The 27,103-nt window shown below is 42.4% G+C and overlaps 1 protein-coding gene across 3 annotated transcripts; it reads right to left on the bottom strand.

Annotated features, from left to right (window-relative positions):
• Positions 1–1,940: 1,940 nt before the first annotated feature.
• Positions 1,941–25,279, bottom strand: midn (midnolin). 3 transcript variants are annotated; one of them, XM_057325224.1, is made up of 9 exons: positions 25,012–25,279; positions 23,088–23,319; positions 21,778–21,865; positions 21,631–21,693; positions 15,295–15,750; positions 14,840–14,960; positions 14,417–14,725; positions 7,129–7,218; positions 1,941–4,906 (listed from the first exon to the last, which is right to left on the bottom strand). In XM_057325224.1, exons 1-9 carry the CDS (start codon positions 25,085–25,087, stop codon positions 4,644–4,646), a joined length of 1,698 nt encoding a protein of 565 aa, XP_057181207.1. In that variant the 5' UTR covers positions 25,088–25,279; the 3' UTR covers positions 1,941–4,643. The 3 variants fall into 3 exon arrangements, with proteins under 3 accessions (XP_057181207.1, XP_057181208.1, XP_057181209.1); XM_057325225.1 differs by lacking the exon at positions 25,012–25,279 and adding an exon at positions 24,328–24,766; XM_057325226.1 differs by lacking the exon at positions 7,129–7,218 and having other exon boundaries at positions 25,012–25,278.
• Positions 25,280–27,103: the final 1,824 nt, after the last annotated feature.

Genomic DNA, 27,103 nt, shown 5'->3' with positions numbered 1-27,103 from the left:
CTCAGCTGTGCCCAGAAGAACCAGATAACCGTCTTCATAAGTCAACCTCAAGATCTGCCGTTTGTGGTGTAGGGCCGTGGCCGCAGGTCTGTCTCAGTTCTCCATGCCTCAGTTTCGTTTTAAGTGCACGTTGCTGCGTTAACTGTAGCTTGCTTCTCACCAGCTGGGTGTGGAGGCAGATGCAAAATAAAGACAATGCAGAAATGGCTTGTTTGCTTCTGGGAAACTCATCTGAATGAAGAGTTTTAGCATTACTGGAAACTGAAAAGGTTAGCCTTCGAACTCTGCTTGGGCAGCAGTTCTTAGCAGCAGGATGTACGCTGTTCTTTCACTTACATGCACTTGGTTTATAGATTTAACAATGTTTTGTGTTTTGACTGGAAACAATTCTATTATATACACAAAAGAAGATATTTTGAGAAATGTCTCAGTGGTTTTGTGTCCATACAATGGAAGTCAATGGGGTTCAATGTTGTTTGGTAACCAACATTCTTCAAAATATCTTCTTTTGTGTTCTGCAAAAGAAATTGTATTGTATTTGGCATTGCAAATAATAGAAACCCGCAGAGGGAAGTCACCAACATATTTCAGCGATGACCCCCCCCGTACTGGCAGTTACTTAAGATAGAGTAGCTGGAATTAGCATGCACGCTCTTCATTTGAAATTCAATTTAAGCTCCGATGTTCTTGTCTTTCCTCTTCCATTTCCTGCAGATGGCTACCTCTTGTTTAATTCAGGGTTTCTTCGGGAGAGTGGAAGGGTAAGATGAGTTCACTTTGAAACGGTATGTGTCTGTACAGAACTTGTCTACTGTACCGGCAGTCATGTGCTCACCCTGAATCTGTCATCGCGGCTCATCTTAGCTCCCGGGAGGAGAACGGACTGGTTGACAGATGGGTGGGTGCGTTGGAGTCTCCGCCGCTGTCAGTCCGCTCGATCCGGCTCTGATCTGGCAGCCCTGCGGTTGAGGGAATGCCAGATACATATAAATCTGTACACTTTAAAGCTAGCTTTCATCATCTCAATGCAACCTTGCAGCCTGATCATAGATATACGTATAGACACCGTATTGGCCGCTGAATTGTTAGGGGAATAGTGGGGAATGCAAGACTACCCTATGAACACCCCTGTAGCTGTGTTTTTTTATAGATAGAAAACACATTTACATTTTTCAAATGATTTTAACGGTTTATGATCTGGAGTATGAAAACATTCTCTATTAATTTATTTATTATCAGAAAATGACTTTTTGCCCTACAGATATGTGAAAAGTCAAGCATTAAAAGTAGTTTTGAAATATAAACACGTTTAATTAAACGAGAGAGCTGTATTTTCTTTCTGGCTGTTTACATGGCAGTCTTGCCCTTTCCAATATGGCGGCATTGACACTTTGCCGCAATGGGCCAAAGCACTCAATGTGGTTTCTATGCATGTTTATGGTTGTGATACCAGGCGACAACCTACCTAGATATGCTTCACGTTAATTATAAACTAAAGATGATGTTATAGTGAAAGAAACGCAATGAACAGGGGTGGTACAACACAAAAACATGAAATTCAGAATGAAACTCATTTTTATTAATCTGTGTCCATCTCATACTACAGCGAAACATCCTGTATAACATCTACATTACGTTTTCCTATTTTTCATATACTTATTAAATATGAAGTTTGTATTAATTGAGACTACATGAATTATTTGTACTTTTAAAAAAATGTCATGTCTCAGGAGTATTAGCAAACTTGTTAGGCTGAATTGGTTTAAAAAACTCAATAATCACAGCCCCAAAATATTTATTTGCTTTATAGTTTTATATAGTAATTTCATTCTTAATCTTAAAAAGTACAATCAATGACTTTTATTATATTATTTACTGATTACCCATATGCAGATTCAACACTGAAAGACACGGAAAACACTCACACATACACAAAAGAATTCTTATTTTTTCTTTCAATTTATTACCTAAAAAAGAAAATGTCCTATCACAAGTCACACTGAAATGTATTGCTTAAGAAAAAAATATATTTAGATATTTTCCTTTTTTTTACTTGATTATTTCCATTATATTCCACAAAAACAAAATGGGGCACGGCAATGCCCTTACGCTTCCGCCCACTTTTAAAAAAATGCACAAAGAAATACATAATTCACAGTTACCATTTTGGTTTCATAAATTAATACAGTCACACATGTGCTACACCGGTCTATAGCTAGAACATTGTAAATTGTTTTTTTTTCAACTCCTTTAATCAGTTTTCATTGGCTACAAGAAAGAACAGGCAACTTAAACGATGTGATTAGAACAAACTATTGAAAATGCCCCCCTCCCTCCCCCTTCAATGCCCCCATCCTAAAACTCAGGTCATCTCCTATGCTTTTTTCAGTTTTCTTTTTTTAACCATTTTACATACAGGTGAGGCACACACAGAGTATATTTCATACATATATAGAAATTAAATAAAGATTTGTTTGGGGGAAGGGAGAAATCGTCCATTGAAATCTTTATCGAAGAAGGGAAGTGCATGTTGTCAATGTGTCCTTAAAGGACATCTCAAACTGAGAGTTAGGGCACTTTGTTGCTGTAGCACTGCAGTCGAAACTTCTTTTTTCAATTAACACGCAAATTTGTTGCTTTTCAGCTTCGTTGTAGGACAGCAGGGTACAAGGGACGTAACTGAACGGAAAAAACATACTGATGGAACCTGAAGCCACAGACAAAATTCTACCAGAGCTCATTACAAAAACCTGCATAAATGGAAATAATTTGTTCAAATGTTTTGTACACATTAAAAGGGCAAATATTTAAGGCACCGAAGCCTTGACATAATAGAGCTCCACCTCCTAAACACAAAAGATTGCCCCCCCAAAAAGTGATGCCTTTAACAAATACATAGGACGAAAACAACGTAACAATCCCTTTGTTGTCCACCGCTGCGAGCATTTCAATAATGAACGTTAAGGCCACTTGAACATAAGAAAAGGAAAAGACAAATGTTCCCCTTCAGGTAAGTAATCTCATTGCAAACTCAGCGAGTGCAATCTTGATGTGGTTTAAGAACATTTTCACGTTTATGTCCAAATAGTCATCGGGGGCATAAGCTGGTTGCCAACATCCACATCAGTCCACAGGTTGATGGCAGCGGGCGGGGGTGTTTGCTCTTGTTTCGTTGTTCCTCAGCGAGTTGCCACAGTCCAGGAATGATCGTCCAGTCCTGTTTTGGTTTGCAACTGATATGTAACATCACGTCTCTAATTAGAAATCCCGAGCAGCTGGGCGAATGTCTGTTTTTTCTTTTTTCACAATGTCATGCTTATCTTTTCAGCACCAGTTTCTCAGTATTATTATTTTCTACAAAAAAAGGATCAATAATTCACACTTTTGCATGCAAAGAGAAGTCCCATGTTGCAGCAGAACCGTCTGTCTGTGGAACACCTGATGTCAGTGCGTCTATGTACGAGGCACTATTAAGAATGAAAAGGGGGGCGGGCTGGGGATACGTTCTCTTCGCAGGCGTGTTCGATTGAAAAACCTGCAAAAAACTAGCCAATGAGAATCTTAAATACATTTTGGGGAAGTGTTCAGTCTTCATTGGTAACAATATTTGCTGATATTAATGGGCCATGTTGTTTTAGTCGAATGCATAAATGAGATATTTCACTTTGGCAGAGCGAACCATTATAATGCACATTTGTAAACTATTCCTCTGGCACCCCACCACTTTCCTATTATACACATTTGGAGTAACGGGAGAGATACAGCGTGTATTTAAATGATTATGTAAGTTTTTCTCTCATCAGATTCATTTCACAGCTTGACTCGAGCCTTGCTGTGTAACTGCAGTTTTTATGTTTGCTTGGTTTGTTTGTATCTATATTTGGAGTTAAAGTAGTAGTTCATTATACTAAAACAGACTTTACAAGCCTTGGATGGATCTTATTCATTCATGTCAGCTTACTTTTTGTTTCCTACATCATACCTCTGACTTGACACTGAGCCGTTGCTTGAGAAAGCGTCATTTTTAATATTTATATACTAAACATGCACTGTGCCGTGTCCTGGTTATGTTTCGATATTATGTGTTTCAAATCACAGGTGTGTGCAAACGATAAAGAACCTGAATGCTTTGTGGGTAATGCTACATTGTTTCAGAAATCATCGTGATTCAAGAACAACAGGACGTAAGAAAAACGACAAAGAAAACCCCCTTCAAATGATTCTTGAACTATGAATGCCCATTCGGAAAAAGGGAGGATCACTATCAGATTTTTGTCCGTTCGTCATGCCTGTACATATCTCCATCTATCGTTCCCCCCCGGGAAATAAAAAGAAAAAAGAAAAATATATCCCAACACCAATGATGTCTGCTATGCTCATTTGTTTACTTCTTGCAGTCCAAATGCTGTCCGTTCCTAAGTCCAATCCATATCCGACCATCACAATTCGAAAATCAGTCTTTTCCAAGATCGTAGTCTATCATGGACGCAAGGTAAAACTTCCTTTGTGTCTATGTGGTCACAGGATGAGGAACGAAACCTACGAGGTTGAGCGTGCTTCTCCAACACAGTCTTTGAAAATTCTCCTCTTTAAAGTGTAAACCCAGTCGTATCTCTGGCCTCGACGTAGAAATCTTCGCCGCTTCAGGCCATGATGAATTCTGATTTCATGTCCGCCTTGACGTCGGGCTTCCACACAGAGTCCTCAAAGTCAAGGTCCAGGGAGCCCTCGCTGGACATGCTGCTGTTGCTGTTGCTCCGTCCCGCCTTGCGGTTGGGGAGCCAGTGGTACGGGGCGCGCGAGTCCCGGCGAGCCTTCCTGCGCAGGCGCTTCTGCTGCATGAGAAGCTGCAGCCGTTCCACCTTGCAGCGCGTGGCCCGGTTCTCCGTCTGACGCAGTCGATCACCTGAGGAACCAACAAGAAAGAGAGTTAAAGTCTGACCTGCTTCAGATAGTTTTACACTTGCTTGTTCTTGTTGAGAAATGAAAAGTCCTATGTAACCTTTTCGGTCATCTATACGTTCTCCAAATTCATAACATTTATCCATAAAAAATATACACATTCATTTATCCATTAAAATCATTTTCTTCCAGGAAACAGACGACCTGTCCTGTACATGTAAAAAAATCAGATGACCTGTACTACACAGATGTTGTCCAATAAGATGCTTTCTAAAAGGAGGATGCCCCTCCCCCGATACAACCTACAATTGACTAGCAGGTAGCAAATCATAGTTCACAGCTGTGAAGTAACTTAAGCCTATAAAAAAATAGCCAAGCCGTTTGATATATCATACCAAACTACCTATTTCAATGAGGAAAAACTAAATATGAACCAAAATCGAATGCATATGATGATGACCATCTATGCTGTTTCGGCAGAGGAAGCACTTCAATTTAATACACATATTTGGTGTAGGATGGAATGGCTCAGTTCGCTGTTATCAAAAGCCAGGCCCTTAATAAATAAAGTCTAAGTGGTGACGTTAATGTTCTCAAAAAACCCTCCAAAAAACTATACTGTCACCCCATCTACCCCTCTGTGTGCACTTGGACACGTCCGTCTCATTTCAAAAAAGAACATCCCAGTATGTGGCAACAAGTCCTCTCCGCTCCCTTATCGGAAACGTTTTGTTCGAAATGCCCTGGCAGGCGTGCCCTTGAGATACGCAAGAGGAGAAGTGCTTTCTCACAAAGAAACCCACACGCCTGCAAGGAGACCAACGCCCACGCGTGCATAAATTCCCAAGCGATACAATCTTAACTTTGTTAACGATCGTTTCTTTAACAGGAAGTGCATACCTTCTAATCCCATTTCATTTAAGAAACGGCACAAAAGTCAAAGCAAATTGTGGGGTTTTCTTTTCCTTACGTAAGACTACTCCGCCGCTCAACCCTAAACCTTGCGTTTATAAATATATTCACGAGAATGGAAGAGAAAGAGAAACCACAATCTATTAGCCAGCTCCATTAGGATCTATCCCGGAATTAAATAATGAAATAGCCGGCTAGAATGTCGATAATCCCAAGCATAGACTATCTTTCATCGGGTGTGCTCTGCCACACACACACAAACACGCAGCAGCAGTAGCTTTTAACATGGATCGATGGCAAATTAAAAAGACCTATTGATTAAACCTTAGCTCTAGCGCAGCAATCCATCTCCAGGCGAGGACACTGCTATTGGCTTTCAATAGAAAATGCAAGCGAATGGAAATTGTAGGCGAAGTGAGCCAGGCCTTTTTTCCCCTTTCTTTTCCTGGCCTGAGCTCATTGAACCAGTAAACCCCCCCCCACTACCAAGACCCCCAACCCCCACACAGACACGCTGCACCCCTCCCCATGGCCTCTGGAGAGAAAGACAGACGTGTTGTTGAGAGAGAGACATGCTCTGGAATTCCACCTAGAGCGATGCAGCGAGACATGAGGCCGGATGCATATTCTTACTCTCGAATCAATTCTATCCACCTCACCATATCAAAATGAAATCAGATTTCTGCGTGGGTTCAATTTTCCCTTTACTCAATAGGTTTTTGAGGGTTAAGCTGCCTACGGATGGATTTGTGCTATATATGTAAATCGTATTCATTTGGATATGCATAGAAAAAGAAACGCACTTGTCTGTTTAAACAAACCCATAGATCTGATCATATTTCCTTTCCTCTCTGAACCTCGTTAGATTAACCTGATTTGTGGCCTCTTCATGGTTAGAGAACTTCTGGTCTCATATAGTTACAATTCAGACCTTCCTACTGAAATCCCATGCACAAGGTCCTACGAGGTGTAAAGTATAAAGAGATAAACGAGTTCATCCAGAAAGGCTCAGAAGAGGGCTGCTATTCTCCTTCATCTGCCCTTTCAAAATAATCTCACAACAACTCGAGGCCTCAAAAGTAGGGCAGGCACCTCAACTTGCAGCTTTTCTCAGTGCACCAACTGGAGCTGGTTGAAAAAAACTCACTTCATGAAGCTGCTGTGCCTCATGGGACAAAGCTACAAAAATCTGTAAAAAAGAGCTCATTAGCAGCACTGGGTACGGCTTGCCACTGTTGAGGTATTATAGGAAGCTCACAATAGCCTCAAAGATGTTAACCCGTACGACAAAGCCAAGTTTTTGGGGGACTTTACCAGAGCTTTTTGTTCTTTGTGAGAATCTGTGCCGTCTGCCAATGTCCTTTTCTCCACTGGCCACTTGCGCCCAGGTTGGATCCGAGGACTCTGTAAAAACATATGACCTTTGGTTTGGTATGGTAAGGATTAGGGATGTGCACGAATGTTCGAATATTCGATCCGCAATAATTATTCGAAAATGCTATTCGAATATTGGCATTTTTCATAAGAATAAAAAAACTGCGTCACCACAGGGTGGTTAGAATTGTCTTGTCTTATTTAACACTTCTTCACTTCTGTACATCTGTCATGACTTTATACAGAAAATATAAAAAATCATTTGTATGTGTTCCTAAATCTTTGTTCAGTCCGATCGCAAGCTAGTTTAAATATTTTAAGTTCACACACGGCGGCCTGACGGATCGCATGTCACATCACCATATTAAGATGTTTTAAAAACGTGAGCCACAGAGTTCGTTAACATTACTTATATATACGTTGGTATAAAAATACCACCGTAATATTAAATGATTCATTTATTTATTGCCATAACTTGTTCGGAGCGGTTGCTCGTACGTTAGAAATATATTAGGCTAACTAAGGCTGATTTCAACAACTTGAAACATTAAAATGTACATTTCCCTGCAACTAATGTTAATAAGTTTGGCCTTAGCATACGACTGGTACCCCTTTCCATACCTAAAGCCTGTGTTTTCTCTAAGAACTTCAAATGGGGTCGTCGCCTGTAAATAAATTTGCACGGATGTTTTTTTGTTTCGTTTTAAAACGCGCTGTAATTCCAAAAGTTAGGCTACCTTAGTTGATTTTATAAATTGATGCAAATGCAATAAGCTAAACAAGACAGACACGGACCATGAAACGACAAAGAAAACAACATTTATATGCAGTGGTGATCAGCAGGATTAGCAATTCTTCCTCAGATGACGGTCACGTAATAAACAGGAAAACAGGCACTATAATCGTCTTAGTTTTTAGGATCTATTAACAGTCGGCTTGGAGGTATCAAGCCTGTTTACTTTATTTATTATCAACATTATAAACAATAAAGCCAGATATTCTTGTCAGATCTGGGTTTTGTCACCGGGAGTTAGAGAAGAGCAGCGCGTTTTCTCCGCTGTCGGCTAACTTGATGTGAAATTGTAACTAAATAAAACTTAACAAATTACGTCTTTATTAACTTAATTTAAATAAACGAATATTCGTTTTTATTAGCTCCAAATTATTGAAACAGGCCCATCCCTAGTAAGGATGTGGATGTAATCTGCTTACTAACATCCCCTGCAAGCTTCTGATGAAGGATGCTAAAGGAAAGACTCAAGCCTCTGTTCATGGCGTTATTATTAGGCTGTAAAAAAAGGCCTCAAGCATCTTGACAGACCTGTCTAGGCTTGGAGTGCGGAGAAAGATGGATAGAATGGCTGGGGTTGGGGGCTGGGATGTGAAGCTAGGATACGCTGGGAACAAAGACAGGACAAGCGATGCTCTGCCTCCTCATCCCCTAATACCCCTCCCTGAGCTGAGGTTTGGACACGAACAGGGGGTAGGTGAAACACAGAATGATTTCGCTGCTAGCAATTGCAAGTCAACTGTGCATCATAACAAGGAGCGAGCTTGAAAGAGGAGACAGCAAAAAAGTCCCTCCCCCCATATCCATCCTCTTAATTTTTCCTCCTCCTTCGACCAAGCTAAGCCGCTGCATGCTTTGCAGTGTCCTCAGCATGCACTCAACATTCTCTGTCCCGCAGCACAAATTGGGGGGGGGCTAGGATACAAAAAGGGCTTGTGACGAGCAGCCAAGGAGGAGGGGGAATACAAAACAACCCCAGCCCCGCCTCCTGCTGCGCAGCTGTTCGGCCCTTACACAAGATATACACCTGGCCTTCCTTTCGGACCCCCACCCCTTCCCCTCACGCCCACATCCACCCACGCCACTCCTCCTCCGTACAGCCCCGTGACGGAAACCTCAGAGGGACGTAAAAAAAGAGATGGCTGCAAATGAGAACAAGGCATGGATGATGAAAGAGACTACACCGAAAATCCCTCTGGAATCTAAAAAGTAGCAGCGTGCTGGCGAACAAAAGCTGCCTTTCGTGAGGCATTTCTGAAGAAGCATGACTGGCTTTGCTCATGCTTTTTGAAGGCAAGGAGCTGCTGGTCTATAAGAATTAAAGATGCACCGATTGCAATTTTTTTGCCGATTCCGATTTACGATTTTATTACAAGTGAAACCTGCCGATTCTGATTTTTGCCGATTCCGATTTTCTATTCACAAACTATAATTGACAGTATACTTTATATAAAACCATATTAACTTTTCTTCAATACGCATTTTTTTTATTTTCATTGAATAAATGATTGAACATTACAATTTCCCCAAATTTCCCTAAATGCAGTTCTCCAAGCTGCATTAAATTACAGAATCTTCTTTTTCCCAAACAACTCTTAAATTGAAGAACTCTGTGACTGAAAAGAAGTACAAATAATAAAATATAACTAAACATGTCACTTAATTTACCTTTTTCTTTTTTGTACTCATCTCACAAAAGTCTAAGATAACAATAAAATACTCCAACTTCAATAAAAAAGTTAAAAAATCTTATGAGTGAATTCTACTCTAAAGATGTATATGTATTTGCAGTTTTTTGTGTTAGTAAAGAACTCAATCAGATATATATCACATATATTGGTTGATTTATTCATTCTCTTATATTTTGGATTTTTAAAAACAAGTAGAAGTCGTGTTGAATGTCATTTTACCTAGGTGAAATGACCACAGTTTTAACGTCAGACAAGGAATCAGGTTGAATGGAATTTACGTTTGTTTTACACAGAGTGAACGACTTCAACATGAGTTTAGCATGTGTCAGAGTTTAGCATGATGCTAATAGCATCACTGTTGGCATACATCCCCTATGTAGACGGAGCAGCGAGAGATGAACTACAGTGCACCTTTTTGTCTGTACAGTACATGATGTGTGTGCACGCGCGTCAGTCAGCAGAGACTCGCGGTCCGGTGGAACCACATGCAAGTATAAACGAGCCGTGAAAGACAGGCTGTGCGCGTGCACGTGTACATGTTTACTTGCGGCTTTGAGTGTACAGACGGCTGTGACGTTCTTGCCCGCATCACGGGAAACAGAAGATCGGCGAGACGTGAGACTGACCGGCCGGTCACCGGTCGGGCCGATCATACGAAAAACCGGCCGATTCTGATCTCTGGCCGGTCAATCGGTGCCCCTCTAATAAGAATGTATCGATCCCTGCACGGAGGGAGTGCTGATGGTCACGTGAGATGGGAAATGGACAGGGGGGATGAGAGGAGGAGGGTTTAGAATGAGCAGAGAAAGAGCAACGGAGAGGGATTTTTACACGATCAATGAGGTTGTTGGCCTGTCTGCAGGTATTAGGTCAGTTGAGTGAGGTTTTGGGTAAACATTAAGCCCAACCCGATGTGTCTGCCCACATTGCAGCAATCCAGGAGAGTTTGCAAGCTTCCCTGTGCCATCGATCCATTAAAGATAAGCTTAATTAGCGACTTGTTTCTTTGTTTGTTTGCCTCGATAAATCCTGTGATCCTTTTGAGTCTGGGTGCTGCAATCGTTCTGCATCAAGGAGAGACGTCTTGGCAGCGAGGGAGGAATTACTGCGGAGTTTCAGATGTCTATAACTGTTTATCACGCTCTACTCCTCCAAACCTGACAAGGTGATAAATGCATTCGCTTCGGCCAACTGAGATACCCCTCCACCTATTTTAACAAATGACACACTTTACCCTCTACAGAAAATAGTTCTTCTTACAAGCTTCAGTAATGCTAATGTCCAGATGTACTGAGAATAGTAGGTGCTCCTGTGCTATAAGCCAGCTGTAGTTGACTCCTGGAGAGCTCAGAGGATTGCCAACGCTGCCTCTGGGTATCGAGGAGCTCCGAGTGGGTGCGCATCACAGGCCAGCCTTTGTGTTTAGCCATCTGCACCCCTAGCTGTTACTAAACCAGGGGAGCGGTCAAAGCCTGACATCTCCATTGCTTCTCAGATGCGGTGGCATCAATGACCCTGCAGGGTGCCGAGGTCTCCAATGACCGCTATTTGCATACTCGGAGCAATAAAAGGTATTGGATATGGCCTGCCACGGCCACGCCTGATGAGCAGCTATGGATAGTCGGCCTAGGGGAGGAGGGGGTTCTTACATGCTTGTTGGCGACGAAGCCGGGAGGGGGGATGAATTATTAAACCCCAGGTCTGAGCACCATAGTGACATGGAAAGAGCCTTGCGGCACCTGATTAAGCCGACACGGAGACAACGCTGTCTCTTTTTGGTTTAGAAAGAGTACTTGGCAGCGTTTACGCAACAGGGAGCTCAGGACAAAAGGGGATGAGATCTTGACATTTCACATCCCTGCAGTATATACGGAGCAGCCGGGAGCGTTTGCTTTCGGTTGGATTGAATGAGCGAGGAATTTGAGCAGTTTTTTACTGCACACCCTTGTTCTCTCTCCTTGCTAAAAATACTGCTCCACCCAGGCTCTGTTCAACAGCCCAAACTAAACTAACCTGAGCTGACAGATAGTGCGGAGTGGAGACAGAAGAAAGCATTCCTTTCCCACCCCCTCTCTGTTTAAGACTTGTTTTGTCCCCATTTTATTCAGCTCACAGACAAGACCAAGTCTATAGGTCCTCACTAAGCGTCAAACCTACGTTTAAAAAAAATGTACTCAGTCTTTCTCCATCACACTACAAAAGATCTGACTGGTGAATAACTGGACTATTTGTGCACACTAGGTCGAACAAAGGGGGTTATCTGCAGTGGGCAAGGGGGCTGGGAGACCCCGGCGAGCACAGGAATTTGAGTCATGAATGGCCAACCGTTTTAGGGGGCAGACAACCCCTCCAACACAGACAGAGTGCCTTCTTTATGCTCCCCCCAACCCACAAACACTGACCACAGTATCACAGTCTGCCAAAGCCATGAGTACAGAAGAATCCAGGAACAGCATGCAGAGTTGAATATCTAAACAAATGCGGTGGGGGTATCAAGTTTGTTCAATCAGTACAGTGAGAAATTGTGATGCACTTTTAAAAATATTTGACATTTCCCAAAGTGTTTTTTACTCAGAGCTCAGAGAACACAGAGGTATTGATCCGATGTTTTAGACTTAAAGTGATAGTTCAACCAAAAATGAAAATTCTGTCATTGTTTACTTGAGATGGTTTTATTTCTTCTGCATAACACAAAAGAAGATATTTTGAAGGATATTGGTAACAGAACAATAGCGGTACCCATTCATTTCTGTTGTATAGACACAAAAACAAATACAGTCAATAAAGTCAATTGTTCAGTTGTTTGTTCAGTTACCGACATTCTTCAAAATATCTCCTTTTGTTTTCTGCAGTAGAAAGAAACTCATACAGGTTTGAAATGACAAGAGGATGAGTAAAATGATGACAGAATTTTCATTTGTGGGTGAACTATCACTTTAAATTACAGAATTCTGCATGAATGAACAGTCTACTGTACACTAGACATGGCTGCCAGATGCTCAGCTCTGCTCTACGATTATTTTATAATTATTACAACACTCACACTATGTTTTGGCTAAGAAAAGTCAAGTTATGATTGATTAAGTTATTTTCTGGCCTTTGACTATTCTGAAAAATGTAAACAGTGCTGGTCCAGAAGCACTTCCTGTTTCCGTTCTTTTTAACACCACACAAATGTTAGAACAAAAAACAACCAACTGAACATTTGGAATCGAATGAAGAGTTATATGAACATATTTCAGACCTCCAACAGGTTATAACAGGAAGTGTTTCTGGACCAGCACTGTTTACTTCTTATTAAACAGTCTATAGCTTTCATTGGGTAGGACAATGGAGGGACAATAACATATTACCATTACTTGCTTTTGACAGTATGTTAAGTTGCTGCGTTCTATGACACTCACTTGACAATGCTTGCATCTGAATCTCTTGTTACGACACAGCTCTAACGGACATGCTGACCAGCGATCTAGTATCGGCCAGAAAATAGCCACTGAGCCCTGCCCTATTTCCTCTCCCACCCACGAGGAAGCACCAATTTATCAGTAGGCAGTCGCTGGCCGGATACAAACAACAATTTTATGAATGGACCCCTGGTATTTTTACCCCCACCTCCTCCTGCTGACTTTTAAACACAATGGGCATTCTTGTCAGGCTCATATTTCTTGTTTAAATTTCTATTTAAAGGCTACTAAGAAAACAAGCGGCTATTGACTAGCCCTAGCTGATGGGATTGTTTCTGCAGATGAGCCAGAGAGCGTTGGACGGCGAGAGTGGGACCGGTATGACAAACCATTGTGGGAGCGGAACAAAGGGCAAAGGGGATTGATTGCATAGGTGGAGGAGGGGGAGGAAGCCGGGTGAGCACATGGGCTGTATATACAATTTCTAAAACGTGTATGACTCCCTGTCCCATCGTTCCAACGTAGTGACCGAAGTTATTCCACCCCATTAGCAGATGATATGTTATCATATTCTGCGGTGTTAGCCTGGTATGCTTTTAATCTAGTCTGGATTGATAACAGCCCTGTGCTTTGAACAGTGCTAGGATAATATTTCTTCATTATCTCTCTACTCTCCAACAGCAGTGTTTCATGATAGAGCAGTTCAATTTCCTCCTCAGCGCTGAAGCGAGCTGCCCCAGATAATCAGTTTTTACCAGACAGCGCGGGGTACCTGCCACACGTCTGCGAGCGCTATCTTCCTCTGCTATCTCTCTCGCTCTGGCTCTCTGCCTCCTTCCTCTTGGTAACAGAGTAGTCCACCCCCATTCTTTGCTTCACAGGAAAGCGGACACCGTCAGCATATAGACAAAGCCAGACATGCTGTGGCAGCTGAAGCATGACTGCTGAGGCCTAAAGAACAAGCCTACTGGGGAAAGGTGCTGGATCCAAAGTTTCTTAACCTTTCTAGCCCTTCAACATCTTTACTCTTCCTTATCATGCCACAGCTGGACCTTCTGAATTATTTAATTATCTTGACTCTTAAACCTTTCAGCTACCGTAAAGCCTGGGCTATGCTTTGTTTTTCTGCCTGCCGCACAGTCAAGCATTCTAGCTTTTTAAAGTATACTAAATTGGCCATGAGCCTGTGTGGATGCATGTGAGGCATGCACACTACAACTACTTCAATAGTAACCACATGTGGAAAAATGAAGCATCTCAAAAACTGAATTGCTGCCTTTACCAAAATTTGGTAAAGCCACTCACTAATAAACATATCGTGAGACGTCACCAAAAAAACTCACCGGAAGGCTTGCACATGCGGAACGGGCTCTGGCACTTTACAAGCGGGTGGATGGTCTGCTGGGTCTCAGGGCTTGGCATCGTGTTCGGCAGGCCAGATAGACCAGGGGTGTGGGGGGGCGAGGGAGGCGGTGAAGGCGCAGGGGAGCTTGGGGTGCTGCACTGGGTTTGGTAGCGGAGCTGGGTGAGCGATGGTGGCATGCCCTGGTAGTGCCGGGTGGCACTCAAGAGGTCGTTTAAGATTTGGAGGATGGTGCCGATGTCCCGCCGGGGACGTCCGGTGCTGTCCTGGCAGTTGGGATGCAAAGTGCCTTAAAGAGGGAAAAGCAAAACAAATGTTAGTATGGAACTAAAAACACTGTGGTTTATAAAAACATTATGGTGTGCTTTTGCACAAATATAAAAATCAAAAAAATCAAACATACCTGAAAATGTGCCAGAAAACACTCCTGGTGCATGGTTGACGAAACTTTCAATAATAGCGCCTGGTTTGCGGGATCGGGAGGGAGTGTTAGAGTGGCCAGACGTCTTTGTGGTGCAGTTAGCCTGTGGCAGACATAAAAAAATATTAAATATGAATAATCCTACCTATGGCTTAGCTATTTTTTTTGCTAGACATTTGTCGTTTTATCCGTGCCCTACAAACATTTTAACTGAACCACCCAAAATGAATAAGTAAATAAATAAAATTGAATTTTCAGATATACAGTATATTTTTATATGTGGCACAAATATTTGCTTTACAAAAAAACAGCTGGAAATTATACTGTAGTTTACGGTTTACCTTTTGACAGCTTGTAATTGCAACAAAACAAATATTTCCCTTGTCTTCTAGGATTGATATGTAGTATGAAATACTGCATGTAAAAACAAAGCTCACCTCTGGACAGGAAGCAGTTGGGGTGGGACTGCTCAGAGAGGTGGGACAGGCTGAAGATGGCTGCTGGGAGTGGAGAAAACCACCGGGGAGTAAAGAGGGGTGAGGCGGAGGGCTGCAGTGCCCTGAAGCAGAGGTGGGATACATGGGAGGAACTGTTGGGATAGAGGGGGATGGTGGGAAGGCCACTGGGTTGGATGGGAGCGTTGTGTTGGGATGATGAGAGTGTGGATGCGGGTGATGGTGGGGGTTGTGTGAAACCCTGGCCGTCCCTGAGGCAGAAGTTCCATGCGAGTGTCCCGTCGTTCCCTCCGAACCTCCGCGCGATATGAGATGCCGATGCTGTAACTGCGGGCCGCCCGAGTGCTGTGCTGCCAACTGCAGTTGGACAAACATCATATGATCGCCTACTCGCAGTGCCAGGGTTAAAGGAGACCGGCCAGACAGGAAGTCACTGACCTGTGGGCAGAAAATGGAGAGGGGGTGGCTTTAGTAATCCTCTCGCAACGCTTTCAACTGGAAAGGAATTTGACAACATGACTGAATAAGTGAAGAGCTGTTAATGCCTATTTATGAATAAGCAGAACTATACAAAAGACACACACACATATACACAAAACCACTCTCCCGGTCTTGAACTGTAGCATTCAGCACACCCACTAAGCACTTCTGCCTGGCCACGGGCCTGAAAAATCAGCCACAGAAACAGGATGCAGACCCACTCTCTTCACAGTCGCATAATAGCTAATTGTTCGAAAGGATAGACCGGAAAGACTTGCCCATTTTAGGAGTACCCAGAAAAGGAGAAGTTGAGCCAAGTTCTGCAGATCTCTGACCTCTCAAAAACAAGGCAAGAAATGCAGAGTGCTCGGCTTGACTTGGCTCTCCAAACACTGAAAACAACCTCCCTCTTGTTCGATCTCAACCCTCAGGCTTGCTTTGTTGCATCTGCTATATTCTGGGGTTTTGTAAAGGGCGGCCTTGTCTTTAAGCGCCAAGAACCATGAAACAAACCACGGATGTGCAAAGTTCCTAAACCACTTAAACAATTTTCACAGTGAAGAACCAAATGTACCAGAAGAGATTGAGAATGGCGGCCGGGAAGATTTCCCCAGCAGATCTGTTCTGCATCCAAGTGTGCTTATGCTGGCTGACCTGTTGTTAACCTTTCGAATCACTGGGGTCTACCCTCCATCGTTTTCCTCTCTCTCCTGCTCAACTCTTGCTGATCTGTTTTTCCATCGAGCGGCCACTCTAACAGTAGACTGACCTTTTACCGCTCTGTGCACTTCATTGACAGACCCAAAGAGCCAGCCTCTCCTTACTTTTATACACGATTATGATATGACATAATACAATACGGTCTGGATGGATCTCATCCCTGATCGTCTGACTGACAACTCACCCCCCTCAGAAAAGGTCTCTGTAATTACTCCGTTTCCATTAGCTTATAACCACGCCTCTGCAAGCAGGACAATGAACCTCCAAGCACTAATAATTTTAACCGGTAATCCGTTTCATATATATGGGCCTGTGAATTGTCAAGTAAAGAGTGCCAGACCTCACATTAGCCTTGCAGATCAGACATCACCCAGCCAAAGCATCTAACTGACTCACTCCAAGCCCAGATTCATCCCACATAATGAGAGTGTGTGTGAACCCCCACAAACCAGTAAAAGTGTCTCGGAGAAACAAGGACACAATGTGCGAAGACATTCCCCGGCCGTTGATTTGACTTTGACAAACAAAAGACAAAACATAAATGCTAAACCTTTCGCTGCAGTCCTTCTAACCTTGTATCTCCATATTTAGTGATTAAATGTTTTTGTAAATTACTACTTATTTTTTATAAGACATTATTATTCATTGTTTGTCACTGGGTTTTGCAAATATCTAACCACTAAAAAATATCAAAAGAGCTTGTTAACTTTGACAACAGTGTGTAATCACTAAAAAAGTACAATGTTTTTTTCCATTTCCTGAAAAACAGCGAATTTGGACATTTCAGAAGGACAGCGATGACTTGCGTGATTTTATTACCAACTCAATTAAAATGAAGATGAATGAAACACATCATGTATTAAAAACATGAAAATGCCACTTGATAGCGAGAACAGTAGACACAGCTCTGAGAAATGTAATGATTTACAAGTAAACATATTTAAAATATATATTCTATATTAAATACGTTAAATACTTAAACTAAAAAGTAAAAGTATGCAGATACTTATACTACAGTCATAAAGTAAAACTAAATTTAAAAACTAAACTTGCACAATATCTGCTGGTGGTTATAAAAAAGGTGCACAAATATTGTATGATGTTACTATAGTGTTTAAGTGTTCCTAACATTAAAAAATGTCCAGAAAAACAAGACATATTAACACAACATTATCGTTTTAGTGGTTGAGGAAAAACACCCTCAGAAATCTTTCTCACACAAATTTTGCAAGCACTGGTGCCAGAAATTCCAGACTACATCTAGATCTGCTGTGGGTGTAACAAGGGTCCTGCAGAAGCCTGAAGTGTCAACATGTAGGCTATAGCACCTTAAATGGGTCAGGTCCTCAAATGCAACCGCAAATGTTCGCTTGCACATGCTTCTTTGTTCTAAAGGCCACAGGCTTCAGCGTTTCTATCAAGTTCAATGGCACGCTATAACAGAGCACTTTTGACACTGGCGTGAAAATGTCTATAATCTGGATCTGCCTTACATACTTTTTATCAATACGATTCTTTTTATGACTATGATTTCAGCTATTAACAACAACATTGCGTAATAATTTAAGATTTGTAACACTTTTTATAATCCGTTCTGCAGATTTCAGTGCATTTGTGCCCAAACCCAGCACAGAAAATTCAACAAGGTATCACGTTAAGCCAACCCTGCCTTTACACTTCGTCCATTTTGAATGGTTGGGGAGGCATGTTGCTCTGCAGTGTGCTGCGGTTGCTATGCAGTGAGGAACGGGTAAAGGAGAGAGAAAGAAAACATGATAAGGGGAGACGGGGAGGAGGGCCGGGGGAGAAACCTTGTAGCGAGGGGGGGGGGGGGTTAGGATGCCTGTAGATACTGGTGAAATATTCAGCGAGAATACGCCTTTGGCTCTTTCCTCTCCTGACTCTACGGCTGACAGTTTTATTTATTGGGGTTCCTGCGGTTCAAGGAACTCATTTGCAGGAGATTTGAATGGCACCGAGCAAACATCATGAAAACCATTTTTGGACGGGTCGAATCAGAACAGCCACGCATGACTATAAGACGACTGGTCACCTATCAAAGGCCTTGGCGAACATGGAAAGTTCAAAACCAGCTTATTAACCCTCACCATCGACCACTGGGTTCTGATCGCGCTGGGGGGCATCAATACTCTCCTACAAAGGGCCATGTAGTGTGGATGCAATAACAAGGCCTTTTAAAATAATCAATGGCTTGCATCTTTATCCAAACCTTAAAGAGAAGGCTATCTTCAGAAATCCCACTCAAGGGGGTTTGACCTTCTCAAGGTCTACGTGAGACATGGACATGAAGGAGTCGGTGGTTAAAGGTCAAATTCGATCTGTCAGAAGAATACTACATCTAAGATCGAAGGTTAGCTGGATCATTTAGAAGAAGCTTTTTTCATCTACAGGTTTAAATCTTTGAGGCCTGCAAAGAAACAGACTTTGTCCACTCTGCCTCATTCTCCCAGACCAGCAAAATATCTGCTATGTGAAAACGCAACACCTTTTTCCTCAGATGACTGAACAGATAAGTCTGGGTAGGCGAGAGACTGAGTCAAGACGTGTCACACTTGCAACCAGCACGATTCAGAATATCCACAATCACGGGGCGTTCAACAATGACTTTAAGCTTTAAATATCACAGAACAAAAGTGTTATAATGCGACTTGCCAGAAAGGCTGCAAAGGACAAATATGCAAAACAGAATCAACCCAGAACAGAAGAGGAAAGTTCAGCCCTAATTAATAAAACCCAGTGGCTCGGTTATTGGCTAATGAGAACTTCCCCACGGCCGCCCCGCCACCCCTTCTCAGTTCAGTCACGAAACCAGGCACTTCAATCACAAAGGCGGGTGGGAAACAGGAACAGTCACGAATCTCTGATTGCTCGTGTTAACTCAGTACCTCTCGGATCGCGAGTGCTCTCTGTGTAAACACGCATACGCACGGCTCTTATCGCTGGGAACGCAAACGAATCTCCCCTCCCATGTGCCAGCTGTTCACACAGCACCCACACCAGCTTTTTCATTTCAAATATTTATGGAATTTAAAAAAAGTATTAATGTGGCATCACGTTCCTTTTGATCTAAGCGACACATGATCTAACCACTACATTTTATAATGACTCATCGCTGTCGTTCCTGGTAATCGCATAAGCACATCAGAACCTCGCTGTGGCCAGCTCTCGCCTCAACCTCCGGTTTCGTACACCCCATTATTCCTCTGGGAGGGGGCAGGGTGGGCGTAAATGACGAAAGGGGGTAACTCGGAGGTGACTCGCCCTAAATTGTTGGATCCCATTATTCGCATCTGTCCGTTTTCAGACACAATGACAAGTGCCCGGGCCCTATTCTGAAGTGGGTAGGTGGTTGTCTAGAGGGTGGAGAGTTATGACAGGAGCACATCTCGAAGACCGGGGGAAAGGCGCTTGCTTGTAGAAACAAACTGCTTTGTTATCCCTCGGGTACAAAACGCTCTACCTGTCTTGTGGAAAAAGTAACTGCTAATTAACAAACGCCGTTGCCGGAAGAATCACACACTAGTCATTATTTCAACTTGATGGGCGACAAAGAACTGCTCGAATACAAAAGTGCCATTTTAATGTTCAACGGGACAGCTGATCTATCAACTAAAGTGCAAGAAGGCTATATTTTTCAATAAACTCGCTTTAAGGCGCCCGTACTGCACCGCTCCTTGTCGTCATCTAATTCTCCTTCCTCTTATACGCCAGAAAGGGCAAAACTGGAGACTTATGGAGAGACATGGGAAACCACGACGGCTTTAAATTATAGACCAGAAAAAGCTGTTAGTCTGAAGTAACAAGGGAAAAAATGCCATTTCAATAATTGCCTGCCTTTCCTTTCCATAAAACGCTCCGTCTGGTCACGAGGAAGTCTGAGATAGATCTTTCCTTGGCAGCCATTCAAGAGCTCGGCTACTATACATGTTGTCGTCTGCTTTAATTCTACAAGTCCATCTTCTCGCTGTCGACCTCATCTCGTCCCTTTGTTCGAACCACATGACTGTGGACAGTCAGTTTGAATACAGCAGTCGCGCACGAGCACCAGTCTAAAAGCCATATCAGCATGCAATGTGTTGACTAATTTCAGTTCTGAAAAAGGAACGCGTCTCATATTTGACAGCTGACTCAGAGTTTCTGCGAGCAAGAGGCTACAAAAAAAGATGACTAAAAACAATCCAAAATCATGGATTGGACTGAAATGGAAACACTGAAATGGAGCCCTTTCATAAGAGGCCAGATGACACAGTTAGCTGCCAACAAATAGTACATTAGATCAGAGAAAAAGCCCAGTTAGCATTTGCATGCCCCTGCAAAAGGTTTAGTGATGGGAAAGGCCGTAAGCAACAACCAAGTCGCTCTTAACAGGCTAAATAGGTTTTCTATAGAAACACAACACACTGCAGCTGCCTACAGAGGACGTATTGAATGATAAGAGTGGTATGCCATTCTTTCCTCCGAGTGCACACCCAAACCCAACACCACAACCTGACTTCTCAAAATATCTTACAGAAAACGTAGCGGAAGCATGTGGCGGCACATTTGTCAGAGGTGCCAGATCTGATTACAGTGCAATGATTGTCAATATCCAGTCATAAACAATCCAAATGACTAAAAGTCACATTAAGTGCCCTTTGATACAGAAATCACGAGGTCTGACAAAATCCATTAGCCGTCAATGAAACCACAAGCTGGGAAGCAACAATCACTTGCAATCCACCTGACACATTAAAGAGCAGTTTTAAAGATCCTATCAGGTGGAGGTCTCAATGAAAAAGGCTACTAGGTGGGGCTTGCCTCCACTCACAGATGTTGCCAGGAAACTGGACGATGTTGCTTAAAATATGCGTAGTAAGTGTTTGGAGGTCTTAAAGTTAAAAGCTTAGAAGGGCATCATATGTATCCCATTACCCTATGTGTCAGTGCAACATCTCGCCAAGCAGAGAGTTCAGAAACATACGAACGATCCCTTAAGAGCCAGCTGGATGTTCTTCACTGCCCCGGCAATTAGGTTAAGTGTACGCATAACTGTCCGATGTAATAGGCTACTGTAATTCAAACGTCTACTGGAATGACCCTATTAGACTGAAAGCTTACCTGTGTTTCAGTCAGGCTCTCCAAGGCCTGCATTACGGACTGCTCGGGTCTTGACGCTTGAGACTGCGGAGAGAGATATATGACAGGGTAAACTCCTCATGCAATCTCATATGGAAGTTAAATGTAGTATTGCTATACTGCCTTTACCATTAGGCCTGCTTCAACTGTTGGAACCAATGTTAGTTTGCTCCCATCCGTTATACCCAAATCTTGAAGTTTTCCTGAACTCAGGCGTCTACGGAGGAAAAAACAAAGATATTAAGACTTCAGCTAGAAAATACATGGCTACAAAAGAAAACATAAGATAAATAAGATCTACATACACATTTACTGAAACAAAACACAAGACTCCTAAGTTAATATGCGCCACCATAAACAGAGCAGAAATCACAAAGGGTATCTAAAGAGGCATACCTCTTATATAATACAGAAAAGTAGATTATATTGGAGTAAATAATCGTATCCCTCCAAGAAACACTCCTTCATGTTGACAATACACAGACCAAATGTATTTTTAACCCACAAATCCCTAAATCAAGTCTGTCCTGCTGGCATAAACGTGTACACATGTGCTCGGGCGAAATGTCACCACCTCCCGCCGAACCAAGGGACTGAGCAACTGGCCTGGAGGCTGCAAAACCAAACAGAGAGATTAAGCCACCCTCTTGGTTTCTCAAAAGGATGATGTAATTTGGTGGTGATTATTTGCGAAGGCTTTTCAATCGGTCCAATTGAAAGCGCAAACAATGCGACTGTTAGGGTCATTTGCAAGTGACAAAGAGCCGCTCTCTCACCTCCCGACTCCACCACCCAAGTGTAATTGTTAGGCAATGTTCGAACTGCACTGAAACTAACATTGCCCCTTTTTCTTTAACATTCAGTTAGAATATTCTAACACGTCAGCGTGAGTACCACCAGGTTGCTTTATTTGCCCGCATGCGGTTTAAAGAGACAATAACTAATGCCTTGCATAGTCCAATCCAGCAATGTAACCAGTGTAATCAGGAGATTAGGAAATGCTTTTCGTATGTACCAATGTTGTCCACACCTCTGGGCCTTTAAACCTAACAAATATCAGACCGAGATAGTTGTGAGGCCATCACATTACAGCATGTATCATACAATGCCACGTTTCTAGTGCATAGGTTGCATGCACCTCATGCACATGGCTGATAATGAATGATTTCCACATCACATTACCAACACCAGATCTCTTTCATTTCTGTTTTAGGCTGCCACGGAAATGTTGTGGAACATGGGTCGTATTAATATCACGAATGCACTAAAATAAACCAGATCTCCAGGATGCAGGTGCTTACGATCTAAATAAGGGTTTAAAATCTCCATTAGGAAGCTTATGATTAACTGACCTGCCAAAACCCACCTTCTGACCCGTTCTTACCCTCCCTGTCATGGTAAACCCGTGCAATCTATCATGCCAGGATGTCCATACTCACGTTTCTTTGTGCAGCAGAGCGAGTCTTTCTTTGGGTACTTTGAGTCTTTGAGAAAGTCTTCGCTTTAGCCCTTCCACGGTCTCTTCTACGGGAAGGGAGAGCTCGAAGCGTGTGCCGGTGGTGGAGTGGATGTATAAATTCATGGGGGGCTCGCCGGAGACGCTCTCGCAGGACGGCGCAGCTCCACGACTGCTGCAGCTCCGGGCGCTCGGATGCGGGTCCATTCGATAGCCTGCGTTATGGAGGAGACAGGGTCGGTGATGCGGGCGAATCTTAGCGGTGTCCTGTCTTTATTTGGAAAATATCCCCAGATGTCGTTGCGTTGATTATTCCGATACGATCCTCCAGTTGAAAAACACACAGGCTCTCCTGTTAGTATTTAATTCTAGGCTACTGCGGAAGGAGACCGGACCGGACCTCTTTAAACGTGTTTAAAGGCAGTTTTTCTTAATAAAATACATATTCTGTCAACAGTAATCCTTTGACAGAGGTGGCGAGCGTTCGGGCAACCGTACTGCGGAAACAAGGGCGATTTTTTACAGCACGGTCCTCATCGCGAAGAGAAACTCCGGCGAAACGCGCATAATAATAGCCGTTGTTTCGCCGTATCTCACTTCCACAGTGCTATGATTACACCCACAATAGCTCCGTGGTCCTGCCCAACCAGAGGAGGCGCACGTAATGACGTCTGTGCGAGTAGCCAATGGAAGGACGGCCCGGTCACCCACGTGGAGCAGAGACTCCACCCTTTTTCTCTCCCCCACATCCCTTTCCTCATTAAGGACGAATCCAGTCTGAGTGGGCGAGGTTTAAAGCGGCTTAGAAACGCTGGAGTTCCAGCCCACTCTTACCAATTCCGCACCATTCATGAGGTAAACTCTCAAAGTAACATTAGTCGCCCAAATATAACCTTGATTGACAACACTCGGTTGGCCCGTTTCCAAAATACGTCAAGTCTACTACTGCACATCGACGTTTTTGTGTACGGATAACCACGTAAGATATACAGCAGATTTACATATTGACGTATGCAAATATCAATACACATTACGTAAGCATTTACGAGGAGCCTCTGATCCGTATGCGGGTGTAGTTTACGTTTGAAAGCATCTGTTACGGTTATCATTATCTCTATTCAAATAGCCCCCCGTAAAAGATAATGTGCTCTTAAGAAAACGTTGCGTCCCAGCCATTCTGTTTAATAAGCATCGCTCGGGGCGATACACGAATTGACACTTACGTCACTCACTATCACGATCTCGTGCCAAATGCGCTGTAAACTGCCTGCAAACGTCTGCATTGTAGACGAGCTCCAAAATAACACCGTTTCCCCCTATGATGACAGGACTGAAACACTAAGAAATGCGGATTACATGTCAAACTAAATTGCTTTCCAGATTTGCTCTGCGAAACTCATGCGCCGATACTATGCCTCCTATGTAAAAATGACTTGGAGACCAATAAAAATACTCGAGCGCCCACCAGCGGCGAAAAGTCGGTATTTGCCACGCCGATTTCCAAATCATAAGTATGAAACACAGAATACCCATAACAATGAACTTTATGTACTAGCATGTCTAGCAAGAAATAAATAGCAAGAAAAAGCATGCTATTAAGCTTGATGTGTTTTTCTACCGTGGTTACATAGTTCAAACAGTTACAAATGATCCGAGAAGTCCAGACCAGGCAAAAACAAATTAACAAAAAAATAAAGAGATAAATCGGTGCAATGCATTTACGCACACACAAAAATAACTTTCAATTTAAAATAAACGATAAACTTAAAGTAATGAAATGCCATTGTAAAGCGCTTGTAAAACAACAAATCACATGTGAATGTGACAATAAATAAAATAAATAACCAAACTGCTACATTAGCAGTTTAGAGCATTATCCAAATATAACACTGACATCAAATACGTACCAATAATTGTGGCGAAAACCCCAAAGTTTCGCGACAACGTTTCCGAATCCTCCACAAGGTTTCCTAGCTTTGGCATGTATAGAGAGAATTTTCAATATAGTTTATTTAATTTCCACAAAGTCACTATTTGGGGTTGCGGTATATAGATGTAGCCCGTATTCTCTGTTCAATGGATCAGCAGTCCTATGCAGGTTTAAATCCCAAGTCTACTTCGCCTCTCCTGCTTTCCGAAACTAAACTGTGTGACAGCGTTCATACGTCGGAGTTGATGTATAACACCTCTTTACAAAGCTGCTCATAGAATGGGCGGACACTTTGCTTCTTGCGATGTCAGCATGCGATTTAAGGTGGACACCGACGCCCTCGCTTTTAACGTTTGATTGTTGTTTTATTTTAACTTCGAACCAACGAATTACAGCATCTAATTATTGTATAAGGGTAATTTTTAGAATTAAAAACTAAGAGTTTAGAATTAATTGACAAAATATTTACGTAGTAGTTCTAAGAACAAAACAACCTTAAGAACTGCTAACGTGTAGAAGGCTTTCGCTATTGGAGGGGCGTGGCCTTACGCTGACGACGTTAGTAGGTAACTGGGCAACCAGTCCAGGAAAACACATTGCTAGGATACGAGATAAGTCTACGATAAACAACAACTTAGGTGGAATTTTATTCTCAGGAAGTTTGTGGCGCCACGATATCGGTAAAATATTACATATGAAAAGCAGCAGGGTGACAGTCAAATCGTATTTTGTCACGTTATATGCAATTGTTTTAATAAAAAGCAAAAAATGTGAACATTAGAGCAAAACTAATGAGCCAAATAAAAAGAAAGAAATATTCATGTAACAAAAATTATTGCAAATATATTAGGAAAGTTGTATTTTCTATTTTCTAGTTATTATTCCACAGGGTATGTTTACTTTTAAAAGTACATTTCTGACACATATTTTAAAGGTACAGGTCAGCCAAAAATTAAACTTCCTCATGTCCTTCAAATCCTGTATATGACTTTGTTATGATTCCTTTCTCAATACAATGGGAGGAATTGAATGGGACGTTATACAAAATATCTACTGAGTTCTGTAGATTCTGCAAAAGTTCTGCAAAAGAATGTCAAACAGGTTGGAATGACATGAGGGTGAACAAACGATGAAATCATTTTTGGGCGAAACACAAAACAATCCATCCATACTTTGTACAGTCTAGTAATAAATAGCAATTTCCTGCAACACTTGAAGTATGTTTTTGTTTGGCCACATTCCCATACATATTCTGTTTCACACCTTTCTGAACCTGATTTACAGTTTGTAAACAAACAATTACGTCTTTGTACTGTTCTCCAGCAGATTAGCTGCATTCCCACCCAAGAGACTTCAGTTGAAGAGACTTTTGCCAATTAAACACCATTGAATGAATCTTCAATTATCATCACTCAACTTCTTTAAACAGAATGGGTGAATGGCGAACGTTTTAAGTGTCATTAATTATGTGCATGCTGTGTGTCTTCAAATATGTGACACGTGTGGGACATATGTGGGCGTTTGTGCATGTGTGGGTGAACAGCATTCCAGGACATCTAAGTCACTCCCATTCCCACTTTTGAGTTTGAGAAATTTTCAACAGTCCGTATCTGTCAGCCCATTACAATTGTTAATGTGAATGTTGTTCACCCCGATTCCTCTGTTGAAACAGGAGGGGGTGCATTAGGACACGCCTGTGTCAATGCACAGGTTTGTTAACAGGAAGTCGGGCAGTGTGGGAATACAAAAATTACGCAAGAACCATTTCCAAATTAACAAAGTTGCACCTTTCACATTACAGGGCTATGAATCAATAAAAGTTATGAAGTCTAAACAACCCAATCACTCCCCAGATGAATTTCCTCATAGGGAAGGCATCAGAGTGGGATTTAAACAAATCAAGCTCTAGGATTTTATCTAAAACTTGTGGTTTTGTTGAGTGGATTGGCCGATTGGGTGTCAAAAAGAGAAGACACACGTGTGGCCGTGTTTACAGGTCAAAAGAATTTTGTATATAGTGAGAGATACCAAGCTTTTACACACCCTACCAGCTGCAGAAAAAGCATATG

The sequence above is a fragment of the Triplophysa rosa genome, linkage group LG25 (genome assembly GCF_024868665.1).
Source record: "Triplophysa rosa linkage group LG25, Trosa_1v2, whole genome shotgun sequence".
In the NCBI taxonomy this organism is placed as follows: Eukaryota; Metazoa; Chordata; class Actinopteri; order Cypriniformes; family Nemacheilidae; genus Triplophysa; species Triplophysa rosa.
Note: the sequence above shows the minus strand (reverse complement) of the source record. Positions and strands in the feature narration are given on the sequence as shown.

Excerpts from the sequence above, each read along its gene's own strand:
- midn (XM_057325224.1), bottom strand. The coding sequence starts at position 25,087 with ATGCCAAAGCTAGGAAACCTTGTGGAGGATTCGGAAACGTTGTCGCGA. Across the intron at positions 23,320-25,011 it reads GGTTTTCGCCACAATTATTG|GCTATCGAATGGACCCGCAT; the intron begins GTACGTATTTGA and ends TCCATAACGCAG. Across the intron at positions 21,694-21,777 it reads CAGTTGAAGCAGGCCTAATG|TCTCAAGCGTCAAGACCCGA; the intron begins GTAAAGGCAGTA and ends CTCTCTCCGCAG.